Source organism: Capsella rubella, unplaced genomic scaffold (assembly GCF_000375325.1).
Source record: "Capsella rubella cultivar Monte Gargano unplaced genomic scaffold, Caprub1_0 scaffold_1, whole genome shotgun sequence".
Lineage (NCBI taxonomy): Eukaryota > Viridiplantae > Streptophyta > Magnoliopsida > Brassicales > Brassicaceae > Capsella > Capsella rubella.
Window position 1 is genome coordinate 2,050,034 of NW_006238923.1, and position 26,070 is coordinate 2,076,103.

Sequence of the window (26,070 nt, forward strand, 5' to 3'; positions counted from 1 at the left end):
AAATATATCCAGTTCAGTGCGAAATTACATTTTTAACCTTGCTCTGTTCTAAAGCATCTATTACATACAGTCAAAGCCAACTGTTGAAGAAGAGCGCTGAGAAAGTAAACAAAATCCATATAGTCGAAACGAAGCTCCAACGAATCCTCCTTCCTTCTTGGTATGTAAAAATCTGGCGATTATTTTCTATACCAAATGTTTTGTACTTGATAGTTCGAGCAAAGTAAAAGCTCTCTGTTTTTTCTAGCAAAGTAAAAGCTCTCGGCTTTTTTAAATTCTTTCTTGGATTGTTTGTTTTTCGCTGTTCACGCCTTAGGTAGGCGCCTGCATCGTGTAATTCTGGAAAAGACAAAATTGATCTTCAATGCTGTAGTATGGAAATTATCAAATTAGGGTTTTAATGCCATCATTGGGTTTGTAATGATTGAGAATTGGAAAAGCTCTGGCCTTTTCTGAAACCCACAACCGTTTGTGTTAGGGAACCATTGTGGTGGACAGGCTGATTTCAGATCTGGTGCCTTACAGATTTGATCTCAGGAAGCGTTAAGTTTAGTCTCTACGTCTCTGATTCTAGTTCATAGAATCAGCAACGTTACTGTAATGTGTCTTCGTGCTTCTGAGATTACAAACCTTTTTTCTATGCGGTTTTGTTTTAAGTCTTCTTCTTGATCTGTTGCTGGTTTTGATCCCCAGATTAGCTAATGGTGAAAAGTGGTGATGATTACTTGTATCCTTATTCTTTCCCTCTAATTCATGTTGCTCTTCATTACAGTGGTTCCTGACATCATCCAAAACCGAAGACAATGATGCATTCGACGGCGGTACAACATAGTGGAAACAAGAGTGGAAAGTCCAATGTATGGGCTAACGCTAATATGGCTAAGACAATGGCAGCATTAGATGAGTTCAAATCTGGATTCCCATCAGGCGGTTTAACAACTGTGTCAAACAAATGGTGGGGAAGGCCAGAGAAAGGCGGACACGAAGATGGAGGAGGAGAGAATACTGAAGATGGAGATGTCAAGGACGAAGCAGCTTCTGAGAAGCAAAATTCTTTGGTAGCTATTAGGAAAAGAATAGCGGAAGAAGGAAGGGAAGCTATTGAACTTGGTCAGCATCAAGGATTTGGTTCCAAAAAAATAGACAAGAGAGATCAAGCCCTACTGTTTCAAATCTTCAACTCTTCACCGCCGAAGGATTGGGTTACTGATTCTTCCTAAATTGTTTTATAGGTTTAGAACAGAGTTCCCTCTCTAAATTACAGCATCCATCTTTTATTTGTAATGTGCAAGTTCTTTAACGCCTGCAACTATATTTACTATGTTTGTAATCTAAAGGATGAATCACTTTCTGTACTGTTGGAAAAGTATTCACTGGGTCATAAGACACCACAACCACTGTAGTATTGCTTTGGTCAAGTCTCAAAGTGATTTGGAAATACAACAGAAAGACTTACGATCTTATGAGTTTATAAATACGCTCTGTTGATTCCAAAATCATGGGAACAAATGATATACGAGTGGTCCTAGCCTTTGGAGGAAAATTAACAAAACCAGAGGAGTAGCCGAAAAGGAGGTTTATGGTTGGTACTGAAACCAAACGAGCATGCCTTTGGAGTTTCCAGGCTTTTCATGCTCTACCGTGCCAGAAACAAAACATGTTTTCATGTCAAATGCCTGCAATGCGAGGAATTGAAAAGAAGTAAATATGCTGTGAGTGTAAATAGAAAATTATCAGGATAGAGCTTCAAATGCTTCTCAAAACAGCCTAAGAAAGATTCAAATAGCAAGCGGCAGTCAATTCATCAGGCAAACTATATACTTCCCTATTTTCAATTTCCTCAACTTATGGGGAGGATCAAGCAGATGGTCTGACGTATGCATCTCTACCCCAACTAAATGCACAAGATAAGGTATGACAATGTCTAAGAAAATGCTACACTTTTATTCTTTTTGTTTTGCAAAAATCCTAGGAAAACATGACCTACAAATTATGAGAATCCGTGAAGTTGACGCCACAAAACATATTGTTTTAGAGGCCCACCACTGTAACCACAATAACATGCTAGCAAAGAGAATTAGATAGAAAAGCTCATACTAGAAATTGTTACGAGAATAGCAAGGTTAAGGCCAAACAATACTTAACAACCTAAAGGTGTGCACAAAGATGATGAAGTTTAGTTTACCTCTGGAAGAGCTCGGAAAAGTAGCGTGTACCGTTGTATATAACGAACCACATCAAGACTACAACCAAAGAATCTGAAAAAAGTTGAGGAAAGGCAAACAAGATGCAAGCAGAGATCTTATGTCCTTGTAAATTACCAAAAAATCTAACATTGCCCCCCTCGAACAGGTCTTTCAACCAGAGAGAGTATAACAGTTATCAACTTGATCTCAATTAAAAGTCTACTATTCAGTAGAAACTATGATTTAAAACAAAATTCTAAGATTGAACAGACACATTGCGTTAGACGACAACACAAGAGAAGATAATTCAGTTCCACCGTATTGTCACTAACGAAGTAAAGATTAAAACTTGAATCTTTTCTAATGAAGAGTAAATCTCAATTCAATCAGAAGACCAGATCGATTAAAGATAAACGCATCAAGCATGAATATGAGAGCGAGAGTGAGAGAGAGTTAGGAGAAAAGGATACTGAAGAGGTATCGTTCCCACCAATCAAGCATGTAGAGCCCGAAGGTGACATTGTAAAGGTAGATTTTGCGTTGAACCCAGTTCATATCTGATCGATTCCTACCAGTAAGAAGCGGTAGAGATGCTACAAATACTACAATTACGAAAACACCCGATCCAAGATTCAAAATTTACCCGGCAAAATCCTACAGACAACGAGATTACAAAGCACCAGCAGGTTCTCGATCTATGGTCTGAACTTCAGATTTTGAAGTGTCCAAGAGAAAAAATCAAAATTGGACGGAGACGTCAAAGTAACAGTCTCTGACAGATTTGTTTCTTCATACCGGTTTAGAGTAACCAGGCATTCAATATCGGTTTGTGGAACTAACCGGGTTTACAAGAGTACTGTTATTCAACTTTATTCTCCAATCCACGCGCGTGTGTGTGCTTCTGCTTTGTAAGAACTAATAAGAAGGCCAAAGATGGTGACGACGAGTCTCGGCGGAGCTCCGGTGGTGGTTTCTCGGTTTCGGCGAATTTCGAAGAGCCCCAGATGCTTCTCTGCTACCGCAAATTCTGACCTTCTTCGCTCCCAGCTCGATCGGCTTCACGAAGAGGCAGAGTCCACTCGTGCCAAAGGTCGAATCTTTATTTGCTAATCTTCGTTTTGATTGGATTGAGTGGAGTGTGTCAATCGTTGTTTGCTGTCTTCAGATACCGAATTTAATCACCTCACCTCTTTTTGCGTTCTACGAATTTTGAATGAATGTGGATTTTTCGCATTGTTCTTTTGTTTGCTAATTCAATGACTGATTGATGTCAATTTTGACATTTTGTTCTTTTGCTGTTGTTGTTGTCGTTGTTGGTGTTGGTCCAGCAAACAGTAATAGGTTGAGACTTCTAAGATTATCTGAGGCTGCTGAGAATCTACGGAAACAAGCAGCTGTGAATGTTCAAACAGGGAAAGAGAATGATGCCAGAGAGTTGCTTCTTCAGAAGAAAAAAGTTATGCAAGCTTTGGACAAGGCTAAAACTCGTATTGAGTTGCTCGATACGCTTTCTTCTAAACTTAACGAGGTAGAAACGTACGAGTTCTTACTTGTTATCTCAGCAATCCTAGTCCACTAGTGTATAACTTGTTTGAGAAAGACTCAACGAATCTTAAAGTCAGAAAGACTGTAAATGGTTAGAAAATGTTATAGTTTTGGTTGTTGTTTTGTTTTCAATTGTCAGAGAAATCGTTTAACCATGTCTTTAAAAGCTTTGGTTTGGTTTCAGGCAATATCTGTCAAGGAAACACAGCTGATAGGAAACATATCTTTGGATCTCAAAGAGGATGAAGAGAGTACTTCAGGTGGAATCCACATTGTATCGCCAACCCCCAAATCGACTGAAGACGAGCACAAAAATGACCATACTCACTTGGATTCTGAGGAAAGTCAACTTAATCAAAGGAATATTGAGGATTACCAAGCACTCCTCGATACCGATAATCATGCACTAGAAGATGTTTCAACTGGTAGCACCCTTAGAGAAATGTCTTCATATGAATCTTTCTTGGACAGTTTAGACAAGAAACTTAGCAGAATTGAAGATGAACTGGTCACTGTTGTAAATGTTGCGTCATTAGTGCTTAATCGTGAAGATAAACCCAATAATCTAAAGGTTCAGCAGACTGCAGAAATTCTTGATGAGTTTCGTCATGTGAGGGAAAGGTAATACATTCAAAATATCACTAAGTATTACTTCTAATCACTGCAGCATTACTTAGTCCATTAAGTTTTGTTTTGCTTGTGTAGAATAGCAAATATCATTTGCAAAGAGGAAAACCTCAGTTAGTGCTTCCAAGCATTACTTAGTTCATATCAAGATCTTCACTCCAATTTCAGTGAAGTGAAACCAGCGGTGTGAGACGAAACCATTCTTGGTATGAACAGTTCATTTAGTATTTCTTTAACATTTCTGTTTAGACAGGTATATAGTCCTTTTCTTGGTGTGAATATTAATATCTTCAGAGGTGATACATTAAATTTTGATGTGATATGAAATTAATATGGGCGTTCACGTTGATGTTGTGTGATATGGGATGATGATTATTTGATGTGTGATATATAAATTTAGAAGCATGAACATTCATGACATATCTTCCTTACCTAAAGAATATACTATTATTACATGTTTACATTTAATATTGATTTCAACTAACTATGAAATTATTTCGTTCGTTCTAGTAATAAAATTTATGGCATTAAAGCAATAGGTTGAGATTATGGACTACACGAATCCAGAAACAAAATCATATAAAGCAAGCATTTCAGATAATAGTCCCAAGAAATAAGAAATAGAAATGATACCAACGAATCAACCATATAGAATTAAACATCTAAGTCCTGAAAAATATTTAACCTTTTTAACAAACACAAAAAAAAAACCTAATGAAAATTCGGATTATCTATCTGACAATGCCTTCATTTCCAGCAAGAACCAAATACTTATCCTTCCTTGTGAGATTGGTGCATTCAAATCCCAAAACCCTAGCAAGTTCTCCCTGTATGAAATTCGCAACTTCAAAGCTTGACTTACCTCCTGCACAAGTCATCTCTTTTGGCAACTTCTTCAGAACCTCAAGACAATAAACAGGCCTAGGGTTCATGAGGAAGAAGATAGGGTCTAAACACTTGAGCCCGCTAGCGGTTGTCCCATAGAACATGCTCACTCGAGCATCCACAGCCACGGGAACAATGTCTTCGGTTAGCTCAGCAAACAAAGGACTGAATCTTAGTAAATAAGGCTCTCTACAAGTGGTTCCTTCTGGACAAACCACTAGGTCTCCTTTGCTTAGTAGTCTCTGCATTGCCTCACCGTCTTTCTTCCTGTCTCTTTTAAGGCTGACCGTCTTGAGAGGCGCTATCAGCTCTGAGAACTTGCTTAGGCTGTAAGTGACCGCGGTCAAGGGCTTGCCAAGCGAAGTGGTGAGGAAAACTGGGTCAAGGAGGGTCCTATGGTTGCATACATACAAGACACCACTTTTACTTTTCTCTGGAGGACCGTTGTACAAATTATGGCTCTTGAAAGTGATCCTTACACCAGACAAAGAAGCCAAGAAATTGGCTACGTGGTAAGGAAGCAAGACTCCTATCGAGATCCTGAAGACAGCGAGGAAGAATCCGATAGGTAGCCATATGAACATAGCTAACGTAGCCAATGGTGTTGGCAAGAAAGCTAATCTCCCGTCATGGAATATCAATGGCTTTGGGTATCTTTCTCTAGGCAATGTGTTGTCCTTGTTCATGGACTCTTCTTCATTCCAAAGATAAGCTTCCTGTAGGGGAAATTCAGAATGAATTTAATATCAACTTTTGTGAAATTGGCAAGTAAAGAAAATAGAAAAAAGAAGACGTGATATTGTGGGAGACTTAAACAATACTGAAAGTTAATAACTTTAAATCTATTTTTGTTAAAAAGGGTAAGGGAAGATATTTACTTTGCAAATGGAGATGAAGATGTGATCATGTAGGCTTGAAAAGCTTCCAATTCCAAGTGTTGGCTTCTTCTTGTCATGAATGAAGTAGTCTTTAGCAGATTTATGTTTCACCACGAAACCAGACCCTGAAGCTAAGCCGGTATAGAATCTTCTCCCCATGACTTCTATTTCTTGGAGTTTCGTCCCAATCACATCATCAGCGTTGAGGTGTTCTCTCAGGAACCTCTCCACAATCACTTGTGGCAAGCTCGTGAACACGACTTTAGAGTACTCAGTTCGAGTCCAGATGTCGTAAACCTGGAGATTCAAGTTCTCAAGGAAGAACTTGGGTAGAACCGATCTAGAAACGTTATCCATGTCTTTAACTCTAAGACCGGAGAAGGTTATGAAAGAGAGAACTTTGAGTTTGGTTTCTCGTTGCAGGGCCCAGAGGAAAGAACAAGAGAGCAAGAGAAGGATCGCTCTGATAATTGATCCTCCTTCGAAGGCTACGAGCATGAAGTAAGGGAAGAACGTGTGGAAGTGTTTACTCGAGTGCTGTCTTAATAAAACACCATCGATGTCGCAGACAAAGGTGTCAAGATGATCAGAAGAAACAGAGCATGCTCTGCTTTTGTCTAAGAACTCTTGGTACTTTGTAATGCTTGGGAAGAGAGAATCTTGAAGGTGCTGGTTTGGTTGATTTTGCTGTTGTTGTTGATGATGAGAAGTGTTGTGTGGAGATTGTGCTTTGGAGAGGTTTAGGAGATTTTTCAATTGGAAACCATAGCCTCTTAGCTTTCTAGCAGCTCTGTAACATGAATTAGCAAGGAGACGGTAAAGAACCCATTCTGCTAGGATCACTAGAAGCTCTGGTAAAACCATAGCTATGGCTTAGAGAAAGAGAAATACAAGAGTTGATGTGCTGGAGAAGACAAAGAGGGCTGCAGAGGAGATTTATATAGTCAGTGATGATGATAGGCGAGTGCAAAGGTGGTGTGAAGTTTGACCCTTTGTTTTTGTTGTTATGAACTTTTTTTTATATATAATTTGGTTAACCCACACACCTCGCATTAACTGTATGCCACAATAACGTTTATGTTTTTTTTTCCTTTATTTAAAAGTTGAAATTAGAATACGTGTGTGTGTTTGTTCCCAAGAAGTTATGGTTGATCTATTTTGCATACTAAAGAAAATCAAGATAGTAGTATCACATAATGAACGAAACAATACACACTTTATACGCATAAATATTATCCGACGCAGTACACTTTGTAGTATTATGATGTGAATAAAGCAAGTTGGCCGCTTTTAATTAATAAAACTGTTGAATGTTGCGTTGCTTTATCTTATCAGCTCCACTTGGAGGCTTTGGGTGCAGCATGCATGTGTTCGCAAAAAAAAAAAAAAAAAAAAGCATTTCCCAAAGGCCACCAAAAAGTGAAATCTTAAGAGTCTCCATTGTAGTATTTCTCTAAAATTAGGTTAGTTTATCTAGTGCGTTTAAGCTTTTTGTTTAAGAATTTTACTTCTTATTATCACACAAAAATAATATGATTTTAAATATCTATATAGAGAGAGAGAGAGGAAGTAGGTTAGGAAATCCATTCAATTATGTAACATCTTAAACGCTTTTATAGGAAAAGAACAAAAACAAAAAACTCGATCCAACGGTCAACATACGAAATCATGTCAACCATACTAATCTATTACACTATACAATCATTCAAATTGAGCTATATAGGTTATCAGAAATCCAAAAAGAAACAAGTTTTTTGCCACTATCTTTAAGATAAAACGTCCTCTTTTACCACCATATATAGTATACTCTTTTATGAATAAAAAGGTACCATAACGCAGTCTCAAGTAGTCAACCGTTATCCATACATATATTTTCATAGTGGATTAAAAGTAAACCTAATCGCAGGATATACAACTAATAATATTATAGATCGATCAATATGTATATGAAATATCTCGAAACTAACCAAATGTCTTCAAGAACATAACATTATATGTGAACACGATTGCGACCAGTATTGTTAACGCGTATGTTATGATTTGTTTTCCCCCCACACCCTAAGTTTCAAAGGTTACCACTTTTGTTTTCTGCCAACTCCTCAAGATATTACAAGTTAGGTTATGCAGTTGGTTACCGGCCCTTCTTTTTCTTTTTTTTCTTTTTTCAATAACAAATTTGCCTACTTTTCAAAATGTAGTGTTTTTTTCTTCCTTTTAAAATTATGATTTTGTTGAAAAAATAACATACAGTATGTTGATGCATAGAAATTACTAAAGCAAATACATGCATGTCTTGAAAATTAACCAGCTTGGTTTTTTTTTTTTTTTTGACATCAACTAATTACAAATCCAAGGTTTTATTTTCTGGTACAAGGGAATTGATGATTATAGCCAACAGACATGACATTTACGAATAAATGAGACAAGTCACTGCCGAACTCCATATCTTATAGCCAACGACAACTACTAATGCATGTCATAATATATATTTCATGCAAGTACAGTCCAAACTAAAATCACAATTAGTCCAACCTTACCTATACATGTCTCATTACTTTCGCTAAATAATTGGACCAAAAACTTAAATGAAATATATGAACAGCATGCAAGACGATAAATTTTGGATTAAAATTTAATTACCAACATATCGATCGTCAACAGAAAATATTTAACATATATCATCGTATGTCGGCAATCATATCAAACACAACCAAACATCATTAAATCTTTCCATTGTACTGCAAACTCTTGTTTGATTCGGAAAGTTTGATGTTTATCGCTTTTTATTTGTTTCTTATCCCTTGCACACGTCGATAAAGTTTGACACCAACAGTTGTCAAAGTTGATTTAAATTAGAAATTTTTGTATACTTATACATATTACAACCATATTATTATAAACCATGCAATCCATGCTTCGACACCCTTAACCAGTCTGCTGAACCTGATCATGGCTATATTTATGATATCAGTAGTGTCGACGTGTTCATATGAATAGGAGAAGCAGAAGTCAAGCAAATAAATGACCCTGCAGGCATAAGAGTAAATGAAAATTGATGAAGGCATAGAGAAATGTGAACCGGGAGAGCTGATGCATACACATAATCATGAACTCAAAACTTGTTTTGATGAACAATTCAACATACAAGTATTTGGTTTGCTTTGAAACTTGCGTCCTCGTGTGAGTCTCTCTCTGCGTTGTCAGGTTTCATTCTACCAACTTTCCAATTTTTCCGTTGACTTTCTCTTCTTCTGGTCACTATTTTCCTCGTAATTAATTACTATCATATCCAATTTATTCTCTTCTTTTTTCTACACTTTTTAGGTTTCTTCCACGTTATTTCGGCCGGTAAGGCCAACATATAAACTCTTAAAGTCCACTTTCCTAAAACATTTATTTTGCCACATTCAATCTAAAATCTTGCAAATGTACTTAGAATTGCGACAACAAATTAACGTATACGAGTGGTTACGAATATTAATAATGCTGGTGCATGACCAATTCTTTTATATGTATATTTTGGTAAAATTTGTCATAAGATCTTTTAAAAAAGGGTAAAAAGATAATCAGATGATGGAAAAAGTTTATTATGTATATCGTGATTAGAAAAGATGATAGTTAATGAAGAAAGAAGAAAGAAGAAAAAAAAAACTACCCTTTAACGAAAAAAAAAAAAAAAAAAAAAAGAAAAAAACTCAAATCAGAGATCATCATATATATTACGCCAAAAAGCGTACGTACGTTAATTTGCTTACAATCAAGTCGTTCGTCAGTGTTATACGCAACAAAACCTAAAATCTAAGTATAGTCGGAGACATACTAACTTAGTCACATAACACTAACTGGATTATTGCATCATAGAACTATAAAAGTGGTCAAGACTCAAGTGGATATCCTTAAAAAAAAAAAAAAAGGAGAAAAAAAAAAGAGAGAGAGTCGTACGTACGTTTTCGTCTACGCGTACACGTAACGAATATTTTAGTTTATAATAATCACGTCGATCCATACCTCTTTAATGTGTTTCCTATTTGTGGCATTTGTTTTGGACTGTCTCGGTTTTGATTCTTCCTACTTATGAATATACTATTACTACCGCTTTGGCTATATATTGTCTTTACTTACATTAATAAGACAAAAAAAGACAATAAACAATAACTACGAACAAATAAGACAAATTAAACGAATTTACAATATCAAATAATCCAAATCGATAGTATTGCACGGGATTTTGTTTCTATTTTCAGTATTATACTAGTACAAAATAATCAGTTAGTCACGTTAAACCCCGTAGCTGAGATTAGCTAGATCCTATATCACGTAAAAGTCAACACCATTAAGTCTTTGAAGACATGCACCGACGTGCATAGATTTACATGCATGCTATATACCGTCAAGATTTATATAATTCACAACAAACTAAAATAAGATAGACTTTACCCAAAAAATGTAGTACCTTACCAAAAAAAAAATACTAAAATAAGATAGACTAACTTAAAAAAACAAACTCTCTAGCTATTTGATTAATTTTTGTTCAATACTCTATGACTATAATCTTTAGGGTTAAATCCGCGTCTACTAACAAAAAGCATCTCCATTAGCCCTGGGCAAAATATTCGTTAGATTCGCTTCGCTTCGATATTCGTTTCGATTCGATTCGAAAAATTCAAATATCTATAAGATATTAAACCGAAGCAAATATGAAAATCTAGTACTCGTAAAAACCGAAGCAAATAACAAATATTGATTTTTTTAGTGGCGAATATCCGCTTCGCTTCGTATATTTATATATATGTATAAATATAAATTATTATATAATACATATAATATATATAATAGGTGTATTTATAGATTTGGGTATATATCTGATAGGCCTATTATTCAAATTATTATATTTTGGCTCGTTGGGTTTTTTTTTTTTTTTTGCTAAATGTTGTTTTTAAGCAAATAAAACTTTACTAGAAAAATCATTATTAAAAATAAAATGTGAGAATTCTATGAACGGTGGTTACATTTCTTTCTTATTTTGAAAATATGTCAAATTAAAACCTCTAATATTTCATATTTTGCACTTTATATTTCTGTACTATATGTTTTTTTTTTTAAAAAAAAATTAGATGGGTCGAAGCGAAGCGAAGTAAGTAATTCGCAAATATTACGAAAAATATTCGAATATTCGAAGTTCCGAATACTCGAAAATTTACGAATCGAAGCAAATAGCAAAATCAACTATTCGATCGAAGCGAAACAAATAACAAATATCACAAATTTTCCGAATATTCGCTTCGTGCCCAGGGCTAATCTCCATATGCGTCTTCCTCAATATCACGTATATAATATTATCAACAAAAAAAAGTTGCTATTTATTCAAAGATGTAAGTGAGATCCAATATAATGTAGGTTTAATCAATTCGGTTGGTTTTGTGCAAAAGGTGTTTTCCATACCGAAATAGAGTTAGAGATTATAAAAGAATACAAATATGAGTTTCACTAATATTTTTTTTATCTTTATTTTTTGACAACAGTTTCACTAATATTATTGTTGCGTAATTTAGTCAACTCTTTTTTTGACCCGGTTGAGTTAATAATGACCAGAGAAAACCAAAAAAACGAAATTAAATTGTTGCAAATTGAAGATTGGTCATCAATACTGCCAATGGAACACGACTTGGGACATCAACCAATACATGGAACTTAACAACAGTTAGAACACACTATCATTTACAGACACACATATTACATATACACAACTCGAAAGGTTTGACAAACTAGCTAGATAGTCATTCAAAGCAGATGTTAAAACCATAAAAACAAAATGCATTACTAATTGGTTCAAAATCAACGACTTTTTGAAAAGTTTTTGCCGCCCAATACAAAAACGAGAAAACAGAGTCCCCTCATGGAGCAGTAGGCAACAATCTTAGTGAGACTGGTCGGGTAGGTGACTAACGAGAATATGCATATTGACTATAATTATATTTTCCATTTATTATTTTGAAGCTCAATTATTATTATTATTATTATTTTTTATTGTTTTTGTGTGTGTGTTGCTTGAAGCAATAAAATAAATAATAAATATATTGAAGAAAGAATCTAATAGAGGAGAAACGTGCATGCAAATTAAAATGTTGCTGAAAAACAAATATAATAGGGGTGAGGGTAGTTAAGAGCATGCCATTTTCATTGAATGTTTTGCTTAAGTACTTCCCCCAAACCATTTTTCATATTTTTGTGGCCTTTTCCACGTACTTATATCATGCGCTTTATGCTTTTTGAGGCTCAAGTATATATAGAGTTTTCACAACCACCACACAATTTATAACATTTAACAACCCCATCATTTCAAGATAACAATCAACTGCTCGAATTCAATTTTGTAACATTGATTAATATAACAGATTTATAACAAAATCATGTTTGTAATTCTCAGGTGTCACAGTTTCTGGATAAGGCAAATATTTTCTGAATAGAGAGAGTTCTCTTTGTTAAATATATCAAGAAAATTTGAATAGAGATTTTGTTTTGTGACTGAAATTATTTAAACCATGGGACTATATATATATATTAATTATCTTGTTCTCATCATGTTTTGTACTGTGCCTAACTCTGATAAGACATGTGGCCTAGATATTTGTGACGTACGGTAATAATGCTTACTAAGAGCATCCGCAAAGGCATAACCCCAAACATGCATCTTAGTGTATTTTTAACATATTAATAATGTAATAGTGTTTTTTAAGAACCACACAAAAATAGGCAAGTATTGGTTGAACTTTTAGGTTCTTATATTTATAATAATAAAATATATTAAACATATTAATAATATTTAAAACTAATTGAATAATTTAAAATTTGAAAACTTATATAAGTTAACATAAAACATATTAGAAAATAAAAATAAAAAGATAATACAACTAAATATTATTTATAACATATATTTAACAATTTCGATAAAAATTAGAAATTTAAGATTCAAACATAAAAATGAAATACAAAACATTTTATGAAATGAACAAAAAGTTTATAAACATTTCACAAAATATTTTTAAGCATTTCTTATCAAATATAAATTTAACTAATTAATTATCTCTATGTTTTTCCTTTGCTTTCTCTCTCCTTTTCATCTACCACTCACGTTTTCACAGCTGGCAGAAGAACCTTGCTTCAAAAGATCTTATCGAACACTCGAATACCTCTTACGTTTGCACTGTTTTAATATTTTGGTTTTTTTTAATGTGTTAACACTCGAACGATTACGGCGATAAAGTTGCTCTAAGGAGTAGGAGGCGCTTAATTAATTAAGGAGAAGATCAGTGATGTTGGTAAGTAAAGTTGCTACGATCAAAACTCATAATTAAAGAGCATCTGATTCTGATTCCCCATAAGCACTTGGTCTGGAAATTAAAACTGTAGGTTTGAGTTTGAGAGAGATTCTTATCCTAGTGATTGAAACGATACTCTCTAATCTTGATTGATGAAAATCTGATCTATTTGCAGTACACCTCTATATATTTTACGTGGATTTTTCATGTTAGCCCACCAATGAACGGGCAAGATCATTATTGATGTTTAGCCGAAGGGGCTCTTGATTGAATTTTCAATAAAAAGCCTCTAGAAGCCCAAATCAGGACCTTTTTAATTGTTTTTATGGGCCTTTTCTAAAAAGATAGTATCAAAGTGGTACGCACGTGTTCTCCAAATCATTGCCTTTTTACCAACTCGGACCGATTCTTTTTTATTTTCCAGCCGTCCAACATTTACGTAAGCAGATCAGACTTGTTCGGTTAGCGTTGGTTTGTCGTGGTAACCCAAAACCCTAATCGCATCGAATCTCAGAAAGGTTTTTTTAACGAGAATCATAAAAATCGAAACTTTATTTTCTTTCTTTTCTGAGAGTAAAGTAGGAAAGTCGAAACTTTCCGGTCCTTGTTTTATAATTAGTTGTGTGTGTTTTATCCTATCCAGCGAGCATCTGTAGGGTTTATCACTCTCCTCCTACGATTCCATTCCCCGATCACAGCTGTTGGAGATGGCGGACGAGAAGACCTTGAACGGCGACGCGACTCCCCCGGAGGATGAGAGTTTCTTCGATTCTGATCATCAAGACGATGCCGGCAAGTCCACGGATTTGAATCGAAAGATTGGAGAGCTCCTCGATTCTCACAATCAGGAACTCGTGCGTGATAACGATGAGATCAGTAGGAAAATCGAGAGCTTGACTGCGGAGATTGAGGAGCTGAGAGCAGCCGAATCTAAGGCCAAGCGTAAGATGGGTGAGATGGAGAGGGAGATTGACAAGTCTGATGAGGAGAGGAAGGTTCTCGAAGCCATAGCTGCCAGAGCTTCCGAGTTAGAGACCGAAGTTGCACGGGTGCAGCATGAGCTGATCACGGCTAAGACGGAAGGGGAAGATGCTGCGGCCGAGGCCAAGAAGCTTCAGTCTGAGATTTCTCAGAAAGGGGATGTGATTGAGGAATTGGAGAAGGAGGTCGCTGGTTTAAGGACTGTAAAGGAGGAGAATGATAAGAGAATGAAGGAATTGGAGACGAAGCTTGGTGCTCTCGAGGTTAAGGAGTTGGAGGAGAGGAACAAGAAGTTTCGAGCCGAGGAAGAGATGAGAGAGAAGATTGACAATAAGGATAAGGAGATTGATGCTTTGAAGGAGAAGATTAAGGGTTTGGAATCAGATGTAGCGAAAGGGAAAGCAGAGTTGCACAAGTGGATAACAGAGAAGACGGCTGTGAAAGAGGCGTTAAGAGACTCTGAGGAGAAAGTGGCGGCTATGGAATCAGAGATTGCGGAGTTACATAAGCAGTTGGATGATACTGAAAAGATGATCAGTGGATTGAAGAATGTGGCTGAGGCAGTTGATGGGATTGAGCTTAAGTCATGGTCACCGACTGTGACTACTGGTTCTGGTGGAGCTGTGGCCGCAGTTGCTTTTGCAGTAGCCGGAGCTGCTGTTGTTTGCTACATTTACCACTCGAGGAGGGTTTGATTCGAGGTAGACTTTTATGAAATTTGATTTCTTTGTTTCAAAAGTGTTTCCTACAATAACTTTCTTGTTATATGTTTGGGAATTTGATTGGTTTCACAATTTTGGAGTCTTCTTTACTATGTGTTTGCTTACTTTGTCTTCATTACAAATCTTTTTGGTAACAATCAAAAGATTGAAAAAAAAAAAACTAGAAGTTTATAAAAAACAGCAAGACGAATTAAAAGTTGAAGACACAATCGGAATTCACTCTCAAGTAAACGGAAGGAAATACTCAGAATATAGTTTAGGAGGAATCTTTTTCTTCACAGGGAAGTTGGTCTTCATGTAGATGATGATGATGTCTTGAGAAGATCAAGAACTCCACAACAGTTCTTCCACCATGGTGTCTCGACCTCACGATCACCTGTCGCTAGGAGTGGCTGCAATTGTATAAAAAAGAGCATAAGACTTGTCTCCTATTCAATTGTATAAAAAGAGCATAAGATTTTGAAGTTTTCTTTTGGTGTTTTGAATGGAACCTGATTGTCTGTGGATACTGGTAAGTCACGGTTTGCGGTTGTGGTTGCTGAGTCAGCACTGCCGGTAAAGTGTGTAACAGCTCCCAAGATTTTGGAGGAGACTTCACCTTTCTTCTCCTCCAAACCGTGCACCAGCGATTTGGCTCCATCTATGCTTCTTGACACCACATTGTCGACTGCATCCTTCACCACATCGGTCTTGGCGGTTTCAACAGAGGCGAGGACAGTTTCTTTTGTTTCACCGAGAGCAGAGGTGGCCTTTTGCAAAAGGGAGTCGGCCATCTTTTTGCTCCTCTGTCTCTGTTGCGTGTTTATTTCGTCAAGACACAAGATTATTATAAGAAAGCAGAAGATTGATATATAATGAGGAGAAAACTGAGAGATAAAAAAGGGCAAATTTAGAGCTGTCCAAATTGGCCGCGGCTGTTTCAACGACCTAAACGTGACTTCCTTTATCTAATCATAACAGTAATATAAAACTTCTGATTTAGTTTTGTTTGTGTGGAGAAGACATCATTTGAAAATGATAACGACTATTAACTATTATTGGTAAAAACACCTGCTCTCTGATTAGATCAAGGAGACTCATGTTTTACATATGTAAACATTATTTTATCGTCGCAAGCAACACATTATTTTGCAATAATACAACACAAATAAAGTTTTAGTTTCTGGGATAGAGTTTTATAATTTGAAGTTTGAACATACGCTCAGTTCTTTTCTCTTTTATACTGTATCAGTGATGCATAGCCTGAAGTCTCGTATTTGCCTCCCCACCTGCAATGGCACATTACCAAAACATAAGAAAGGGATTATTTTCTCAGGAAACACTCAGTTCAAAAAAAAGTTTACAGAGTTGGGTTTACTATCTCCTATACACCGACCTATTTTCTTCTGTTTCAGGGATACAAAGCTCAATATCATCCTCCAAGGGTTTAAACATCAAATTGATATTCTCATCATCTACCTCATCTAGTGTCGCTGGATTCCACTGCACCAAACCCAATCATAGAAGTTTGTAAGTGTGTTAGCTGCTATCTAGGTTCCAAGTAGACTCGTATTTTGCTTCCTAGAGCGGAAACATACCTTAGGAGAATTGTCTTTGTCTATGGTCAGAGCCCTTATACCCTGCAAGTTATCACAAGAGATCAGAAAAAGAATATAGTAAAGGTTACATGATGCTACGATTTCCTAGAACGCAAAACCAAAAATTGGTTGCAGTATTTGCATTTGTTTTCTACCTCATACATATCAGGGGATATGGTTTTCCTTAAGGTATTCACGGTGAGACGAAACTCTTTCTTCAGGCATTCACTAAGCGTTTGATTTCTACCTTCACGGATCTGGAAAAGTTACGCATCACAAGAATCACTATAAGGAAGATCATAACAAGAATTACTGCTTATTATTATTAGCTTAAAATCCTTTTAACTTTGTCAATTTACAATATTAGCTAGAAGTTTAAACCACTTTCACATCCATTATTACTATATAATTAATTTGCCAGGGCAGTCTTGTTCACCTTGAAAGTTCAAGAGACACATATGAGAAAGAGGAGATCATGTAACATATAACAATTACCGATAGTAGGGTTATCTTCAACCCTGTGGGTGACGATCGTTTTAAACCTTTGATGACTGGAGTTATCCACTCATTTCCCTCTTTGCTTGCTTCAGCTTCCTGTAAGAGGACCAGAAATAGTTCATACTGATGAATATAGCCAGGAATGACTTCTTTTACCAGAAAATCGAATGACTTACAAATGCTTCTATGATCTGCTTCACACTTTCTTTTGAGAAACACACATTAATTACTGACTGCCTGCAAAGTTAATAACGTCTTCATGAGTATATATACCAGTGGGGAAAAAATATTAAACAGCATCTCAGGCATGGAGAAACCAATAAAAGAAGTTTGTTACTTGTTAAGGATGCTGTCTTTGTCGAGGTTGACTTTCTCAGAGAACTCTTCAATTGTGGATCGGACTACGTTCACGTCTCCTGAGTCTAACCTCACAAGCTGTGCCTCCAGATCCGCCAATTTCTGACAATAAGAAAAGATGTGAAAGATATGCATTTCACTCATCATTTCTAGAACAACTGTAGACTCTGTTCGCATTCAAGCTACAGGATAATGGAAGAGATTCCAAAAACATTGCTAAAGGTACAGATGATAATTACAAAGTTGCAAGACAGCTAAATAGCATTTGTGGATATATTTATCTCCTGAATCAATCAAATCCGGGGAAAGCATTCTCAAATACTCACAACTGAAGGTACAAAATGTGTTGCCATTCCAATTGCTACAAGTTCTTTGCCATTTAATCTTGCCCCAGTTAAAGCCAAGAACTCACCTGCAAAACACAAGTACATTAGAGATCAGCCAATACCTAGCCGGAATCAATATTTGGTTATACGGGGTTAGTAGTTACCTAAATAACCAGGAAGACGTGAATGAATGTAGGAGAACCCACAATCAGTGTGAAACCCGATACTTGCTTCTGGAGTTGAGAATACCTGTCAATGAACGAAATGGTTAAAGCTGTACTTGTTTCTGTGACGTTCTACCCAAATAAAATGTGAAGCAGATTACACTTAAAACTCACTGTTTTCTCTGTCACAACTGAAAACTTCATTGGGACCATCAAGGATGCACCTCCACCCATCGAAATTCCATCAACAAGAGAAACCTATACAATTCTGTTCAGTTAAATACTTCTCAAGAGGACACTTTCATACAATGAACACTACTTATACCTGTGTCTTCTTGTATGTGTGGATATGATAGCAAAGCCAGTACATCCGGTAAACAACCTCAAGGCAAGAATCCTCTGTTAAAAGCGACATATCATCATCATTAAGTATAATAAAATCTCTTCAAAAGTGTTCTTTTGATAAAACATGATGATTCTGTTAGCGTCTTACTTGAATCCCGGCCGTGATAAAACATCTTAAGATCACCACCGGCCGAGAAAGCTCTACCTGCACCCTGCACATAGAAGCTAAGTTAGGAAATCAATCTACAGTAGTAGAAAATCATCACCAGATCAAGTACCGAAGAAAATCAAACCTTGATCAATATAAGCTTTGCTTGGTCATCTTTCTCCCACAGTTCGAGGTATTCTGCAAGCTTGAGGACCTGAGTTTCAAAATTTTACCATTAGACGGCTTTCAGCATCTAGAAGAGGACAATCTTATTAGCTTCTGATCTAAGATCTTAAAATACCACTTCCGGAGAGATGACATTCAGCTGACGAGGGCGGTTTAGAGTAGACAATCTCACAGAACTTTTTTCCTCTCCAATAACAACCTGTAAACAATGCCAGATTCCAAAAGTTTTACTGATAGTTTACAGACTAAATCATGAATAAGAAAACAGACTACGAAAGACTGAAAAAGGCAGAGATTACCGGCTCATTAATGATTCCACCTTCTTGAGACATCTCCAGCTTTCTTAAACGTCAACAATAGCTTACTAATCTGATCAATTAAACCATCAGTTTGAATGGGTCGGATATGAAAAACAATCTCAAACGAGAAAACTACACTAGCAAGAAATTCTACTAAACTCCAGACCCAATGTGACAAATCCCATGATTTACGAACTTGCAACAAATCTAATTTCAACCTCCCAGATTGTTCTTAACTTCATCCAAGAACATGAACACAAAGTCTACATAATGTAAAACTTCATGATGGCGGAATGAGCATCCTAAGCTAAATTCTACACTTCCAATTAACTTGAGAGAATCCATCGGGCAAGTTGCAAGCACCAAAACTGAATAAGCTAAAAGTGAAATATGAAAAAGAGAGAATGAGAAAGGGATACCTTGAGAGAGGAGAAGCAAAAGGGGTCTGGTGAGGGATGGAGCTGAGTATTTGTTCAGTCATTGAGAAAAAAAAGGCAGTTGAAGCTAATCATCAATGGGAGGGTTTGGTAGGAAAAGACTATCATCAAAGCTTTCGTCTTTTTAGTTTCTTCTACCTAACTCTTTTGACATTTTTATACTGTACAAAACTCCTCAAGTCAATAAACACAAGTAGATAACTGTGATGGGCTTAATCCTCGCAACCTAAAGCCCATCCACCATTAACGCTCTAAAAGGTATCTTTCCACCTTAAGATGCTCTCCGTTGCTTGCTACCCCCTTGAATGAGTAAAGCGAGGGTTCTGCTAAAACCCTCTTTGCTCACCACTTGCCTTACCAGAGCCACGACCTTCTTCTCCTCCTCTGTTTCTCAGTTACGCTCTATTTCTCAACAGATAGAGATGGATCCTTCTGATTCGGAGCGTTACTGTTATGACCCGGTGTTGCGGTGGAATCCTGAAGTGGAAGACTACTTCACTAAAGCTTATGGACCTGACCACTTTGCTCGCATTTCAAAGGCTCTCACGTACTGTTCTTCGCACCTTTCCATCATTCTCATCTAGTTTTGAACCAACATTGCTCTCCTTTACGTGCATAAACCTGGATTTGCATTGCCTTTTAGCTTTATTTATTTTCTAATTTCTCCTGAATCGAATCAATTTTTTTAATTGGTTGTTTTTGTGTGCATATACAAATTCCCCCAATGTTAGCATCTCCTTCACATGATCCAGTTTTAGTCTACTCTTGCCATAGGAACTAAATTGTTGACAAAATTTCTCACACTCGTTCTGGTCTGCACTACTTTAAGTGTTGTTACATTTTGCTTGACTCTAATATTTTTGTTTATGTTCCATATTAGGCGCCCATCTTCCTATTCCTGCATTCGGGTGAACACAGTTAAAACAACAAGTGATGCGGTTATCGAAAAGCTTACGAAACTTCTGAACGATTCGGATGAGGGCTTGAAGCTAATACAACCAGATGGAAGTAGTCCCATCACCAAGTGTCAGATACCTGGTTTGGACTATGTTGTTTTTGTCAATGGTTCAGGCCCACATAGAATTGAATATGACATTGGTCTTGAAAACCCTCCTAAGGAGGTATTAGTGAGCAGGAAGTGTGCTGAAGCAGTTCTTAGAGGAGCCCAGGTAAACTCGAGTTTCTCTCAAGAAATTTTTAGTGGTTTGATAGGCATTTACAAGTACCTAAGCATCTATCCTGGTCACTATGCTCTTGGGTTGGAGTTGAATCCTTTCTATCTTGGTTGTCCTTCGTTATAGTTTTTGACAATCTAGGTGAGAAACTCCATGCCATAGACGATACTGCGAACAAAGATATACTTATATATCTACTATGGGTCCTGTTGTAGGTCTATGTTCCAGGTGTACTGGCTTGCACTGCCCATGTTGAGAAAGGGGATGCAGTTGCTGTCTGTGTTGCTATGGAACAACCTGGCGATGAAGGTGACTGGAGTGTTAATATGACTCGTGGGACCACCCTCCAGGGTCTGCCTACAGGCAAGAATCATAATTTTTCTTCTGCTTTGGTCACAATATAATAACTGGATGGACCTATCATATGATTGACAAATACTTTGTTTAGAAAAACTGAAACCAAAAAATAGGTCTTATTTATCACGAGTTTCTATGAAGGTGTACAATTCTACCTGTTAGGTTGTTTAGTAATCGAGGGTGCTATTATATGAATTATAATTTACAATTTATAGTAGCCAAAAGAATCTAACAATTTACTCTGTGGAATGCATTCAAATTTTATAGAGTGGTTTCCCTTCAATAATCTTTTCCTCCATGGTTTTTATATAAGTTTTAGGGTTGCTAACTTAGAAATCTTGTGAAATGTTTTTAACTAAAACAGTTGACATGTGCCGTTGTGTTATTGTAGATCCTTATTACCGTGAACGCAGTGGACTATATATCGGCATGGGAACAACTATGTTGTCAAGGGCTGGGATGTTTCGTGTTCCTCATGGAATTGCGGTGGATTTAAGCAATAGAGTTTTTAGATTGCCTTCTTTTCATAGTAAGCTTCTTCTTTTGCTCTAGGTTTACTTTGCACTTCAGCTTACAGTTTATGACTCTCAGTATCTTATTTCATCATGGGGCATTGCCTTTAAATTATCGTTTCTGCTCCTTAGATGTCCTCGAGGGGGAGATATTTCTTCAAAACCTGCCAAGTATTATTGTTGCTCATGCTCTTGGTAAGTAATATTACTTTTCTCCTGTGGTATGCTTACACCTTAACCCCTATTATGATATAGTTGCATATATTCATAATTCAAACACAGTCGATCCTAAATATCAATGAGAGTCCCACAAGGATTGAATACTGATGAAATCCGAGATTCTTATCTTTGGCACACAGATCCTCAGAGAGGGGAGAGAATATTAGATATGTGTGCAGCACCTGGAGGGAAGACTACTGCAATTGCTATACTTATGAATGATGAGGGAGAGATAGTGGCAGCAGATAGATCCCATAACAAGGTACAGTTTCTTCTGATTAAAGTAATATTTATTGAAACATACATGATTTCTATTGGGGTTTACGTGCTTGTCAATTTACATTGAATGCAATACAAAGAAATTTCTTGTTAAGGATTGCAAAATTGCATGTTCTATTTAGTTTATTTACCATTTTCCAAAACGTAGGTTCTTGATGTCCAGAAGTTGTCTGCGGAGATGGGATTAAGCTGCATAACAACATGTAAATTGGATGCACTAAAATCTGTTTGTCTTCCAAAGACACTCAATGATTCCACAACATTAGTTAACGTTGAAAATAGTAGTTCCATAAGCAGCCATTCTGAAATATCATCTAATGGGGAGATGGCATCTGTTACTTCTGGAAGATTCGAGGCTGACAAACCGTGTGAGGAAAATGGTAATTAAGCTATTCTGTCATAGTGTTTACTTAGTTTGGTTGTTTTCTTCGAAATGTTGGCCTCTTTGTTTGCTAGGTAAAAGTACCTCAATAAAGTTGCCATGTCTGCATTGTCTTTCCTCCTTTGTGGACAAAGACCTTAGTTATCACTTTGGCATCAAAAAAATTATATAACATAAACTTTACTAAATTAGCATATGTAGCTCATTATCTCACGTCTATGCATATATGTAAAAAATTCAAATATATATATTCCGGTTGGTTCACAAAAACTAAGGAGAAGCTTGATTTTCCCATTATCACCCATATTGTAGCCAGCACTGAACAGCCAAATGGAGGGGATAATGTTAGCCAAGCTGACATCAGGAAGAATAAAGGAAGGTTGAAAAATGGTCGTGGAAGAACTCAATGCCAAGGTGGAAGGGCTGGAAAGTCACAAGGTTTTGCACCTAATAGTTTTGATCGGGTCCTTTTAGATGCTCCTTGTTCTGCCCTTGGCTTGAGACCTCGTCTGTTCGCTGGATTGGTAAGATAAATTCCACACTTGGCTATCTTGTGTGAACTTCTACATTTTTGTAATTGCTTTATTAAGCATCTTATGAGTTAACAACGTGTACACATTCTAGTATTTTGTGTTAACATGTGGATAGCCTTAACCTAAGCACTTGTATGTGGCGGAAGTATTATTTTTTAGTAGCATATATATGGTTATATGTGTAGATCAAAATTTTAAGTGTTTGTAATATAATTTAGTGTAGAATCTGTGTTTCTTCCTCCTTCCTGTTTTGAAGATTTTTGAGAAGGTGGTGACTTATGGACTGATATTTCCATTGTTATTTATTGTAGGAGACTGTTATATCTTTGAGAAATCATGGATGGTACCAGCGGAAAATGTTTGATCAGGCTGTTCAATTGGTTCGTGTTGGTGGAATTCTCGTATACTCAACGTAAGTATGCAAACATAATCTGAAATCTGTTAAGTATGCAAACATAATCTGAAATCTGTTAAGTTCTGAATTCACGTTATCCAATTCCAAGCTATGCAGATTAGGCCTATCAACATAAAATAAAACCTCCTCAGTCATATAGTCTTGAGTAATTGAGAGTTACTGCAGTCTTATCTGTGGATGATTTGTTTTCCATTTTGCTAGGTGCACAATTAACCCTAGCGAGAACGAGGCAGTGGTTCGCTATGCTCTAGATAAATACAGTTTTCTATCTTTAGCACCACAGGTTTTGATCGTAAATACCCTTTTTGTCTTCATATTGAAGACACATAAAATATCCAAGAAACTGTTAGAGATCTTAGCAAATATTGCATTAGGATCTGGTTCTTTGTCTTAATGTATCTTCATGTGTTTGCTGTCTTGATGCAGCATCCTAGAATTGGAGGACCTGGTCTAGTTGGTCGATGTGAATTCCCGGACGGATATATCGAGTAAGCATCTGTACCCATTAGAGTGATCTGATAAAAAATCATCAACAGAGCATACCTTAAAAAAAAATTGATGATAAAGGAGATGGCTCCGATTTTGTCGGCTATAAACTCCAATAAATGAACCATGTTATGTTTTGCAGGGAATGGTTAAAACCAGGTGAAGAAGAACTGGTTCAGAAATTCGACCCGTCATCTGAGCTCGATACAATCGGGTTCTTTATAGCTAAATTTAGCATTGGCCCCAAGGATTAAGATCTTTAAATGTTGATTTGTGATCCAAGGACATTTCACAAAAGAACGATGGTGGCTTATACATTGCTTTTGAACCTAAGATGGGATCTTTTATTGATCTTGTTTTTAAGTGAGATGGAAAGACAGCATCTGTATAACAACATTGTTTTGGTAATATAAAACACAGTTTTACATTAATTACAAATCCTTTAGTTGGTTCATCCCACAAGCTGTTTGGCTTCAAGAGTCTTTTCGTACTCTTCAATTGACTTGAAGAGCTCAGAGAAGTTGCCTTTACCAAAGCCGCCACATCCTCCACTCTGGTAAGCCTTCCCTTCATCGTCTTTCATCATGCATCCTATTCTCTGGATGATCTCTATAAATATAGTCGGCCTATGAACACAATCGCAAAGAAAGACATTGCTTAGCAAATCCGAACATGTTTATAATCATCGAAATGGATTTGTTGAAACACTGATTTTTCCGCTGTACCTGTCACCAAGTGGTTTTGTGAAGATCTGAAGCAACGTCCCTTGATCATCTCTGTCAACAAGAATCCCCAATTCTTCGCACTCCTTTATCTGTTCATCGCTGAGCACATCGCCAACCCGTTTCTTCAGATTCTGGTAGTAAGTAGGCGGAGGAGAAGGCATGAAGTCAAATCCTCCAACACTGCTCCTCTTCCTCATCTCTCTCAGAGTCCTGAATATGTCTTCGCTCATCAGAGCCAGATGTTGTAGCCCTGCTCCTTCGTTGTGTTCCAGATAAGTCTGAATCTGACTCTTCCTCTTTGTCCCGTGAACTGGTTCGTTAATCGGTAGAAGAACCATTTCGTCATTGCTAGCCAGCACCGCCGAATTTAATCCGCTCTCGGCGGTTCCCACATCGTCTGCTGTGAACTCTGCGAATTGGTGAAAACCAGTGAACCCTGCAATGTAAGTCAAAGCCGGACCTAGCTCTGGAACATTTCCCACGGCGTGGTCAAGCCGCCGTATACCGTAATCCAGTGGAAACGACGACGTATCCTCCACAGGCTCAAATCCTGGCAAGAATTGGGGTTGACCGGTGTCTCCCCCTTTGTAACTAACATATCTGAGAACGACATCACCGTACAGTTTAACCTCAGCGATCGTAACGGATTCATCGAGGACGATAGGTGGCGATGATGGAATGGCGCCGTTAGCGACACTGATGGAGAAAGCTGAGTCAGCGTCGTCTACTTCAATCGCAACGGCTCTTACGCCGAGTCCATGCGAAGAGAAGAAGGAGCGGCTAGAGACGTGATCGAAGCTAGGGATGGAGGCTGTAGCGGTCAGTTTAATTTCTCCGGCGGAGAGAGACGGAGAGTAGGGAGCAGTGAAAAGGAATCGGAGGTCGCCGGAGGTAAGGAGGTAAGAGGCGTGAACCATGTTTCCGGTGGAGAGATCGGATTTGGCGGTGAATCTCATCCCGAGACCCCATGAGAAGCGACGAGCGACGTTAGTGGCGTCGCCGCACCAGAACTCGATGTGATGGAAGCGCTTAACCTTGAATTTGTCTGACTTTGGATTCTTCCTCACGAAGTTGGAAAATCCGACGAGCTTGAATCCAGGCGAAGACGCCGCATCGCCGTCGTTGTTCAGCTGAATCTCTGGAACGGCGGCGTTTTGGTGGCCCATTGATTTACCAAGCAACTCTGCTACGGAACTGAGTGTGTATCGTGGAGCTCTGTTCCAACGAAGTAACGATAGACACAAAATAAGGATTTATTTTATTTTAAAAAAAAAAATAGTAAAAGTGTATTTATATTTACATATAAGAAGAGGTAAAGAAAGGAAGAAGATCCTCTCGTGGTGTATGACTGGGAATGTCAGGTCAACAGATGTTGACTGTCAATGGACATCGAAGGACGAAGGGTACACGTGTACAGTCAGATTGTAATTTTTTAAAAAGGATACGTTCCGTGATGGATCTCCCTGCTTTGCTCTTTGGCTGATGCTTGTCCAGTTACGGATTGCGA

General features: G+C 37.2%; 9 protein-coding genes across 12 annotated transcripts; 4 read left to right on the forward strand and 5 right to left on the reverse strand.

Moving 5' to 3' along the window:
• Positions 1-68: 68 nt before the first annotated feature.
• LOC17900240 lies at positions 69-1,351 on the forward strand. 3 transcript variants are annotated; one of them, XM_006305795.2, is made up of 2 exons: positions 69-160; positions 773-1,351. In XM_006305795.2, the coding sequence occupies exon 2, from the start codon at positions 804-806 to the stop codon at positions 1,218-1,220; it is 417 nt and encodes a 138-aa protein (XP_006305857.1). In that variant the 5' UTR covers positions 69-160; positions 773-803; the 3' UTR covers positions 1,221-1,351. The 3 variants fall into 3 exon arrangements, with proteins under 3 accessions (XP_006305857.1, XP_023645487.1, XP_023645486.1); XM_023789719.1 differs by lacking the exon at positions 69-160 and adding an exon at positions 238-316; XM_023789718.1 differs by lacking the exon at positions 69-160 and adding an exon at positions 323-597.
• Positions 1,352-1,376: 25 nt separating this feature from the next.
• LOC111832568 lies at positions 1,377-2,920 on the reverse strand. The gene is made up of 4 exons (XM_023789720.1): positions 2,830-2,920; positions 2,657-2,743; positions 2,186-2,258; positions 1,377-1,676 (listed from the first exon to the last, which is right to left on the reverse strand). The coding sequence occupies exons 2-4, from the start codon at positions 2,739-2,741 to the stop codon at positions 1,664-1,666; spliced, it is 171 nt and encodes a 56-aa protein (XP_023645488.1). The 5' UTR covers positions 2,742-2,743; positions 2,830-2,920; the 3' UTR covers positions 1,377-1,663.
• A 104-nt stretch (positions 2,921-3,024) lies between these two features.
• LOC17899880 lies at positions 3,025-4,738 on the forward strand. Its single transcript, XM_006304855.2, has 4 exons — positions 3,025-3,276; positions 3,515-3,714; positions 3,916-4,352; positions 4,437-4,738. Exons 1-4 carry the CDS (start codon positions 3,120-3,122, stop codon positions 4,474-4,476), a joined length of 834 nt encoding a protein of 277 aa, XP_006304917.1. The 5' UTR covers positions 3,025-3,119; the 3' UTR covers positions 4,477-4,738.
• Positions 4,739-4,920: 182 nt separating this feature from the next.
• LOC17898994 (glycerol-3-phosphate acyltransferase 1) lies at positions 4,921-7,154 on the reverse strand. Its single transcript, XM_006306292.2, has 2 exons — positions 6,122-7,154; positions 4,921-5,959 (listed from the first exon to the last, which is right to left on the reverse strand). The coding sequence occupies exons 1-2, from the start codon at positions 6,983-6,985 to the stop codon at positions 5,090-5,092; spliced, it is 1,734 nt and encodes a 577-aa protein (XP_006306354.1). The 5' UTR covers positions 6,986-7,154; the 3' UTR covers positions 4,921-5,089.
• A 6,786-nt stretch (positions 7,155-13,940) lies between these two features.
• On the forward strand, positions 13,941-15,217 carry LOC17898976 (peroxisomal and mitochondrial division factor 2). The gene is made up of 2 exons (XM_006303963.2): positions 13,941-13,958; positions 14,084-15,217. Exon 2 carries the CDS (start codon positions 14,148-14,150, stop codon positions 15,114-15,116), a length of 969 nt encoding a protein of 322 aa, XP_006304025.1. The 5' UTR covers positions 13,941-13,958; positions 14,084-14,147; the 3' UTR covers positions 15,117-15,217.
• A 111-nt stretch (positions 15,218-15,328) lies between these two features.
• Positions 15,329-16,077, reverse strand: LOC17898035. The gene is made up of 2 exons (XM_006306294.2): positions 15,635-16,077; positions 15,329-15,535 (listed from the first exon to the last, which is right to left on the reverse strand). Exons 1-2 carry the CDS (start codon positions 15,914-15,916, stop codon positions 15,437-15,439), a joined length of 381 nt encoding a protein of 126 aa, XP_006306356.1. The 5' UTR covers positions 15,917-16,077; the 3' UTR covers positions 15,329-15,436.
• A 100-nt stretch (positions 16,078-16,177) lies between these two features.
• Positions 16,178-19,557, reverse strand: LOC17898978 (3-hydroxyisobutyryl-CoA hydrolase-like protein 5). The gene is made up of 16 exons (XM_006304956.2): positions 19,463-19,557; positions 19,044-19,113; positions 18,860-18,943; positions 18,704-18,772; positions 18,559-18,622; positions 18,391-18,464; positions 18,240-18,323; positions 18,066-18,150; positions 17,902-17,987; positions 17,556-17,677; positions 17,395-17,455; positions 17,216-17,314; positions 16,876-16,977; positions 16,721-16,762; positions 16,519-16,625; positions 16,178-16,411 (listed from the first exon to the last, which is right to left on the reverse strand). The coding sequence occupies exons 2-16, from the start codon at positions 19,074-19,076 to the stop codon at positions 16,345-16,347; spliced, it is 1,179 nt and encodes a 392-aa protein (XP_006305018.1). The 5' UTR covers positions 19,077-19,113; positions 19,463-19,557; the 3' UTR covers positions 16,178-16,344.
• A 130-nt stretch (positions 19,558-19,687) lies between these two features.
• Positions 19,688-24,269, forward strand: LOC17899632 (putative methyltransferase NSUN6). 2 transcript variants are annotated; one of them, XM_006306120.2, is made up of 12 exons: positions 19,688-20,027; positions 20,361-20,649; positions 20,871-21,018; positions 21,404-21,541; positions 21,657-21,719; positions 21,884-22,005; positions 22,171-22,402; positions 22,717-22,928; positions 23,249-23,349; positions 23,554-23,635; positions 23,779-23,840; positions 23,981-24,269. In XM_006306120.2, the coding sequence occupies exons 1-12, from the start codon at positions 19,786-19,788 to the stop codon at positions 24,090-24,092; spliced, it is 1,803 nt and encodes a 600-aa protein (XP_006306182.1). In that variant the 5' UTR covers positions 19,688-19,785; the 3' UTR covers positions 24,093-24,269. The 2 variants fall into 2 exon arrangements, with proteins under 2 accessions (XP_006306182.1, XP_023645388.1); XM_023789620.1 differs by lacking the exon at positions 23,554-23,635 and having other exon boundaries at positions 23,981-24,075.
• Positions 24,160-25,810, reverse strand: LOC17897150 (4-hydroxyphenylpyruvate dioxygenase). The gene is made up of 2 exons (XM_006307445.2): positions 24,564-25,810; positions 24,160-24,464 (listed from the first exon to the last, which is right to left on the reverse strand). The coding sequence occupies exons 1-2, from the start codon at positions 25,727-25,729 to the stop codon at positions 24,290-24,292; spliced, it is 1,341 nt and encodes a 446-aa protein (XP_006307507.1). The 5' UTR covers positions 25,730-25,810; the 3' UTR covers positions 24,160-24,289.
• Positions 25,811-26,070: the final 260 nt, after the last annotated feature.

Excerpts from the sequence above, each read along its gene's own strand:
- LOC17899632 (XM_006306120.2), top strand. The coding sequence starts at position 19,786 with ATGAGTAAAGCGAGGGTTCTGCTAAAACCCTCTTTGCTCACCACTTGC. Across the intron at positions 22,929-23,248 it reads CTCGTCTGTTCGCTGGATTG|GAGACTGTTATATCTTTGAG; the intron begins GTAAGATAAATT and ends TATTTATTGTAG. Across the intron at positions 23,841-23,980 it reads TTCCCGGACGGATATATCGA|GGAATGGTTAAAACCAGGTG; the intron begins GTAAGCATCTGT and ends TATGTTTTGCAG.
- LOC17899880 (XM_006304855.2), top strand. The coding sequence starts at position 3,120 with ATGGTGACGACGAGTCTCGGCGGAGCTCCGGTGGTGGTTTCTCGGTTT. Across the intron at positions 3,715-3,915 it reads TTTCTTCTAAACTTAACGAG|GCAATATCTGTCAAGGAAAC; the intron begins GTAGAAACGTAC and ends GTTTGGTTTCAG. Across the intron at positions 4,353-4,436 it reads TTTCGTCATGTGAGGGAAAG|AATAGCAAATATCATTTGCA; the intron begins GTAATACATTCA and ends TTGCTTGTGTAG.
- LOC17900240 (XM_006305795.2), top strand. The coding sequence starts at position 804 with ATGATGCATTCGACGGCGGTACAACATAGTGGAAACAAGAGTGGAAAG.
- LOC17898976 (XM_006303963.2), top strand. The coding sequence starts at position 14,148 with ATGGCGGACGAGAAGACCTTGAACGGCGACGCGACTCCCCCGGAGGAT.
- LOC17898035 (XM_006306294.2), bottom strand. The coding sequence starts at position 15,916 with ATGGCCGACTCCCTTTTGCAAAAGGCCACCTCTGCTCTCGGTGAAACA. Across the intron at positions 15,536-15,634 it reads CAGTATCCACAGACAATCAG|CCACTCCTAGCGACAGGTGA; the intron begins GTTCCATTCAAA and ends ATACAATTGCAG.
- LOC17897150 (XM_006307445.2), bottom strand. The coding sequence starts at position 25,729 with ATGGGCCACCAAAACGCCGCCGTTCCAGAGATTCAGCTGAACAACGAC. Across the intron at positions 24,465-24,563 it reads ACAAAACCACTTGGTGACAG|GCCGACTATATTTATAGAGA; the intron begins GTACAGCGGAAA and ends TTGTGTTCATAG.
- LOC17898994 (XM_006306292.2), bottom strand. The coding sequence starts at position 6,985 with ATGGTTTTACCAGAGCTTCTAGTGATCCTAGCAGAATGGGTTCTTTAC. Across the intron at positions 5,960-6,121 it reads TCTTCATCTCCATTTGCAAA|GAAGCTTATCTTTGGAATGA; the intron begins GTAAATATCTTC and ends TTTCCCCTACAG.
- LOC17898978 (XM_006304956.2), bottom strand. The coding sequence starts at position 19,076 with ATGTCTCAAGAAGGTGGAATCATTAATGAGCCG. Across the intron at positions 18,324-18,390 it reads ACACATACAAGAAGACACAG|GTTTCTCTTGTTGATGGAAT; the intron begins GTATAAGTAGTG and ends AGAATTGTATAG. Across the intron at positions 17,988-18,065 it reads ACGTCTTCCTGGTTATTTAG|GTGAGTTCTTGGCTTTAACT; the intron begins GTAACTACTAAC and ends TGTGTTTTGCAG.
- LOC111832568 (XM_023789720.1), bottom strand. The coding sequence starts at position 2,741 with ATGAACTGGGTTCAACGCAAAATCTACCTTTACAATGTCACCTTCGGG. Across the intron at positions 2,259-2,656 it reads GTGGGAACGATACCTCTTCA|ATTCTTTGGTTGTAGTCTTG; the intron begins GTATCCTTTTCT and ends AACTTTTTTCAG.